At 42.7% G+C, this 7,067-nt stretch overlaps 1 gene segment (V, D, J or C); it reads right to left on the bottom strand.

The window, feature by feature from the left end:
* Positions 1 to 412: 412 nt before the first annotated feature.
* LOC112617235 lies at positions 413 to 962 on the bottom strand. The segment is given in 2 exon segments: positions 413 to 747; positions 851 to 962. Coding segments are annotated over 2 exon segments (381 nt in total).
* Positions 963 to 7,067: the final 6,105 nt, after the last annotated feature.

Raw genomic sequence — 7,067 nt, 5'->3', positions numbered from 1 at the left:
CCCGGGAGGCGGAGCTTGCAGTGAGCTGAGATCCGGCCACTGCACTCCAGCCTGGGCGACAGAGCCAGACTCAGTCCCAAAAAAAAAAAAAAAAAAAAAAAAAAAAAAAAACTGTGGAAGAATAACTACAAAGAAGTAGGAATAATTATTCCTTGAAAGTATATATTTTTAAAAAATAACACTACATAGTGTTTAAAATTATAAAAACCTAAATACCGATGATAATAAATACATACTAAATAACAGTGTAAACATATAAGACTCCAGAGTTCTGAAAACACAAACCCGCCTCCGGCAGCTGAGAAAGGAAACCTCCCCCTGCACCTGCTCCTGGGACCTGTCCCGTCCTCAGTGGGTCCCGAGCGCCCCCTGGTGGCCCCGCGCGCCCCTGCAGGGGGGTTTGTGTCTGGGCTCACACTGACCTCCCCTCACTGTCTGTGGTGCAGTAATACACGGCCGTGTCCTCGGTTTTCAGGCTGTTCATTTGCAGATACAGTGTGTTCTTTGAATCATCTCTGGAGATGGTGAATCTGCCTTTCACCGATGCAGCGTATTCTGTCGCGTAATTGTTAGATTTGCTTCTAATACGTCCAACCCACTCCAGTCCTTTCCCAGAAGCCTGGCGGACCCAGTGCATAGCAGAACTACTGAAGGTGAATCCAGAGGCTGCACAGGAGAGTCTCAGGGACCCGCCAGGCTGGACCAAGCCTCCCCCAGACTCCACCAGCTGTACCTCACACTGGACACCTGCAAACACAGAGACATCCTAATCAGAAACTGCCACACATATCCACTGTTCCTCTCACCCATGTCCCCTCATACTCAACATCTCTATTTCTCCATGAATCACCTTTTAAAATAGCAACAAGGAAAACCCAGCTCAGTACAAACTCCATGGTGAGTCTCCTGTGTTCAGTGTCGATCACCAAGTGGAGAGAGCTGGAAATCCCAAGGCTGGGTCTCCTCTCCCAGAGCTGCAGGGTCAGGGCTGGGCTGCTTTTCATCACCCAAAAGGGGGGTCTTATTTGCATGTCTCCTACTATATAGCAAGCTCCTCGGGGGTGGGACACCTCAGGAGAAGGCTGTGCACAGAGTAGATGAGAGTGTCCTGGGGGAGATTGGTAGTGATCCTATCATTCAGGAAAATATAATTTCATATTATGTGATTGTGCGTTGATATTCATTTAGCAGTCATCGTCTAATTTCATTTTTATGTATTTGCACACTGTATTTCCCCTTATATATTTCTGAAGTCCCTTGGCTTGTCTGTTTGAGTGATCTTTCCTCTTTCCTCGACATTGTGAAGGGTATGATGTCATCGTTCACAGGTGCAGTCCTGGATGTACAGGAAACGCTATTTCCACGGAAACGCTGTCATTTGGCAGTGCTGCCTTTGACAGATTTATTACCTCATTTTTCTGCTTGACGGTTTGTGTCTCTTAACATCCCATCTAACTTTTACACTGTGCTCATTTCTGGCATGGGGACACTGTTTTGTAACATAAATTGATCAACAATCTGATGGAATTAAATTGGGGCTTCTTTTCAGGGGCAGTTTTTGAGGTTTGTCCTGACCCCAAAATGTTACTGATTTTTTTTTAAGAAATGGAGTCTAGCTATGTTTCCAGGTTGGGCTTAAAATCCTGGGCTCAAGTGATCCTCTCACCTCAAACTGCCAAGTAATGGAACTCCAGGCAGTGCCACAGTGCCCAGCTGGTTATTCTTCAATTATAGATTTTCTTATTCTCTCTGTTAAAATGAGTGGACTATTGTTTCCTATATCGCTTTCATGGAGCTATCAGCTTTCTATTAATTACTTACCATGAAAGCTGCTAACATTTTGGATGAAGTTTAGGGTTGAAATTATTCTCATCTGACTGCTAATCAAGTCACGCCCTTTAGAGAGAGCTTCGTATCACTGTTTTTATGCCCTGCCTCTATCACTGTAAAAATATACCAGACTCTATCTTGGTGCAGAAGAAAGGCTTCAGGTATCTCAGAGGGACATTCCTGCTTTAAGTACAGGAAACTGCGTGGGAGTGGTGGACTCCTATGATCTCATTGTGCCTCTCCCAGGAAGCTCCCCAGACCCTCTCGGCTGCAAGTAAGCTGGCATGAGAATAATCGGGGTCCACCTGTTTTTGGCCTATAACTCATGGCATGGAAACTATGTCTCATGAGTGAGGCTGGGAGGAGAAAGGCATCCATCAAATCACAGACTGGAATTTAGTCTCCACCATAAAGACCTGACACCATGACCTCAGCTGAGATCTGGGGGAGAGGGAAGCACCACCCTCTGGTCAGTCCAGCCCAAGGTCAAGATTCTGTGATCCTGAGATGTAAAGAAGAGGGTAATGCTCTTCTCTCAAGTATTCTGGGTCCTCACTGCACTTGCTGAGACTATTTGAGTTGCTGTGAGAGAATACCACGGACTGGGTGGCCCAGAAATAACAGAAATGTATTTGTCCCAATTTTCAAGGCTGGGAAGTTCAAGATCAAAATGCCTTAGAGATTCGTATCTGGTGAAGTCCCAAGTCTTTATTTGTAGATGGCCACCTTCCTACCATGACCACACCTGGTGGAAGGAAAGAGGGAGCTCTCTGGGGTATTTTATCAGGACATTAATGCCACTCATGAGACGGAGCCTCAACACCTTTCAAAGGAGACCAAATGCCCCACCTCCTGCCACCATCACATTGGAGTTGAGATTCAAACATAGGCCTTATGGGGGTCATAACCATTCAGTCAATAGTAGCACATTATGTCAATCAATGGATTTCATTTACTATGTGTTCTTAGAATAATTTTCCTTGATATTACAGGTTGAGTTTCTATAATTTTTATCAGATGAGGTTGCTTCTTTGGAAAGCTTGAAGTTTCTGACACCATCACCCTGGTAATGAGATAACTCTATTCATATTCGTGATTGAAGCTTCCTCATTCGGGCCATAAGCATTTGGAATGTTCTTCTCTTAAATCATTTGCCACGATGGAATAAACTTGTCCCCCTCATCAGTGTTATCATTTGTTCAGAAATACGTTTTTTATATTTTAATATTGCAAATTCACCTTTCTTTTCTCTTTATCATGGTGTCTTTCTGTATATTTTTAAATTTGTAAGTGAATATGTTTAAAATTTAGGGTAATTTTAGATTTTAAGGAAAGCCCCCCGTAGTAGGGTGTGTTCTCGTGTACAACTTGCCCTGGTTCCCTCACACTGAGCCGCACTCTGCCAATGCTGGGTCTCTCTCCTGCCGTCTCTGGGGCCCACTCTCTGAACAGTGTTCTGCTACCCACTGTCTATTCTGTGGTCTCCACACTTCCTGGCCTGTCTGGGATCTCAGCTCCTTTTCCTCAACTTCAGATCTACCTGGTTCCACTTCAGCACTGTGGCCCGGAAACTCTCTAAAGAAAATATCGAAGTGTGCATTAATCACACGGCTCCTTTTGTATATTTTCCCCCTCCCAGCAATCACTGTCCTTGTTACTTGATGTCACACATCTTAAAATCATGTTTAAGAAATTTCATTGTGTTTTACAGTTATTTCTGGTGGAAAGTTACATCTGGTCTCTGTTGTTAAACCTTGTTTGAAAGTTATCTTGCACATAAATATTAGAATCAATTTTATGATGTTCAACAAGATTTCTCTTGGAAAAAAAAAATATATATATATATATTCAAACCTAAATTCCAGGAGACATCTCTGTAGACATGTGTTATAATGGTTATATATTTATATATTTGCTGGAATTAATGTTATACTTAATTTTAAAAATATTCAAAATATCTATATCTATCACATAAATAATGCACAAGTTCTATGATGCCCTAACGCAAAACTTTGTCTTTCTATGGGTTCTTCCCAAGGAAGCAGAGGGAGACATCTGAGGCCACTGACCCCAGCGGTACCTTCAGAGACCCTGCCCAGAACATGACCCAGCAGGGAAGTGAGAGATTTCTATCTCTTGCTTGGCATCCTGTCTCCTTCACAGGGAAATCTGAGCTCTTCCTCTATCCCTGGGTTGGGCAGCTTCACCTTTCAGGACACTGAGGGACGGGCAGAGGGTATGTCAGGCCACAGACATCAAAGGCCACAGTGTGGATGAGGATTGAGGTACTAACCTGCCCTAGTGAGAACAGAGACCTCCATGGTCAGAGCCACAGTAAACGATCTTAACCATGTGGGGATCTGTGTGTCTGTCTGAGAGAAGCGTCCACATGGGGACAACGTGTGCCTGTCTGAGAGTGAAGGCTCATTCATGAAGGTATCTATGTAGACTGAGGTTGTGTTTGGGAAAATATTTCTCACTCACAAGATAATGAGAAACTTGAGTGATCTGTTTTTGGAAAAGAAAAATAGGTCATGTAGAAACCCCATGCAGGAAGAGAATCTGGACAATGTTTATGAAAACACACTTTACTATGAAGGACATTCCTATCTAAGAAGGAAAGCACTGTCTCTTTATAGCCTAAATATTACCCAAATTTGTCCTAGACCGCATACAAAAATCATACTGATATGCTTTATAGATTAACTGGATACCAAAGATACTAGTGCCACTTATTTTTATGATACTTCACTAATACCTTATTAATTGACCAGTGTTCATCTACAGACCCTTTCCCATGAAATTTTTTTTTGTTTTTGTTTTTGTTTTTGTTTTTGAGACAAACTCCCACTCAGTCACCCAGGCTGGAGTGCAGTGGTGCAGCCTCGGCTCACTGCAACCTCCACGTCCTGAGCTCAAGCCATTCTCCTGCCTCAGCCTCCCGAGTAGCTGGGATTACAGGCGCCTGTCACCGTGCCTGGTTAATTTTTGTATTTTTAGTAGAGACGGGGTTTCACCATGTTGGCCAAGCTGGTCTTGAACTCCTGACCTCAGGTAATCTGCTCACCTCAGCCTCCCAAAGTGCTGGGATTACAGGTGTGAGCCACCGCATCTGGCCAAAATGTAATTATTAATTCAATAAACATTTATACCACGAGACAAATTGTCTTCCTGATGACTAGATATGCATGCTGATTTTGATATAATGATCATGATATTGACAATTAAGGTGACATTCTCAGAAAAAATGACCCAGGTTCAAGGAAGGAGTTAACTGCAGAGTCATACTTATGTCTCTTTTGCTTTGGGACAAGAAAGACATGAGTTAGAAACAACATAGTGCGTGGTCTCCTGAGGGCTCCATGCTGTGAAGGAAAAGAAGACAACCTTAGATGGTGGTCAGAGGCTCCCTGGCTGGTTCCTCTCTGCAGCTGCTTCTCACTGGGTCTCTGCCTTGGATGAGTTCTGAGCATCTCCTGCTGGTCCTTTGAGGTCTGTGCATCCCAGATAAAGGAAGTCTTGGGGATCTGCTTCTGAGATGCCAAGTTGTTTGTCTGGTTCCTGGAAAAGAACTCAGCCAGGACTGGGAGCTGCACCTTGGATCTCAACCATGTGACCTCGCCTGTGTAGTGAGCTTCCTCAAAGCCCAAAGACAGGATCAGCTGAGTGGCTCTCCCTTCAGACGTTACTGGAGGCAATTTTCTGCAAATCTAGTTGTAGTTTGACTATACAATTCAGCAATTATGTTTTTAGTAATGCACTTAAATGACTATGTCCACACAATGAACTATATATGGCTGTTCCTTTACATTTCCCAAATACTGGGGACATTAAAAAAAATCCTGATTAGTTCAGCAAGTTGTGGGGTTTGAATCAGGAAACTATGGGTTAACATTTTCTATAACCAAACTTATAAATAAAAAAGATAAGAAAATGGAGTCAGAAAAATGGAGCTTCCATTATTACGTAGAATCTGATGGTAGTAATTTACGAAACAGAGCTGCAGTGAAATAAGCTACCAAGTGACCTCATTCTGAATTCATCTTTAGAGCTGACCAGCAATCACTAGGCATGGGGCAGCCCATAATTCCCCTACATAGAAAACACCCTGACTCCATAAAACTGCACTTTGGGTCTCTGCAGGCTCTGAGGTGTGCAGGAGAAGCTCCTACCCCAAAGTTTGCAGTCAGTCAAGTCTCTGCTCTTTCTTCTGGGCCATGAGAGTTAGAGTAGATAAGGCCCAGACATGCTCTACTCAAGGCCTCTGCACATGGATAAAAAAATGCAAGTGTGAAATGCATGCTATCAATCCATGAAACGATACCCATGAAAAATGTAATTGTTCCAGGATGTCGTGCAGAATGAAGAAATAATACAATGGAAGTAAATGTGAAAATTACAATTGTTTGCAGACTGCACATTCTTCATATGCCTTCCAGTAAATTAAGTAAAAACATGTGTTCTCTATAAAAATCCACGGCATGTTGGCTCTGAGAATGCACCTTTCTCCCTCCACCTACAGGCAGAAGAATGCACTTGGATCATGCATCCAGCTACTGCTCTCTGACGTCCATGTCGTGACTCATGCTGAGGCCCATGTCCTGTGCTCCATTCTCCAGGATAGAGTGAGCTCTGCACTCATCTGAGGCACAGCCGCTGCAGGGAGTCATGGGGGTCTCCAGAGGGGCAACTTTGACTCACATGAGACTCAATGATAATGTGGACCTTCTTTACATGGCACAGAAATGTAGGAAATTTCCACCCAATCCTCCCTCCCTCTCTCCTTCACTCAGGGACAGGCTTCCATCACATGCCTTCAGCTTTCCCAGCCTCATTTACGCTCCACACATTTTCTCTCAAAAGGGTGGATACCCTGCTTCAACAAATGCATGCAAACTTAATCAACTACTGGAGATTTATGCTCAGAAAACCAATAAGAACACACATATTTTAGCAAAATTATTTATGACATGAGTCTGATTCTAATTATGTATAACATGAGTTTGATTATATTGTCAAATATAAAATATTAATTTTTAATATTAAATTAATATTGTATTGATCAATATTAGTATTAAAATATTAATCAGTATAAAATATAAAATTTTAATCACGGTAATAATCAGTTGTGTGTCATCTTGACTGGAACATAGTCTCAGATATTCATCAAACACTAATCTATGTGTTGCTCTGATGGTATAATACAGGTGTTATTAAAGCCTGTCATCACTTTTCTC

Source organism: Theropithecus gelada, unplaced genomic scaffold, assembly GCF_003255815.1.
Source record: "Theropithecus gelada isolate Dixy unplaced genomic scaffold, Tgel_1.0 HiC_scaffold_15939, whole genome shotgun sequence".
In the NCBI taxonomy this organism is placed as follows: Eukaryota; Metazoa; Chordata; class Mammalia; order Primates; family Cercopithecidae; genus Theropithecus; species Theropithecus gelada.
This window is presented reverse-complemented; position numbering and strand designations above follow the sequence as displayed.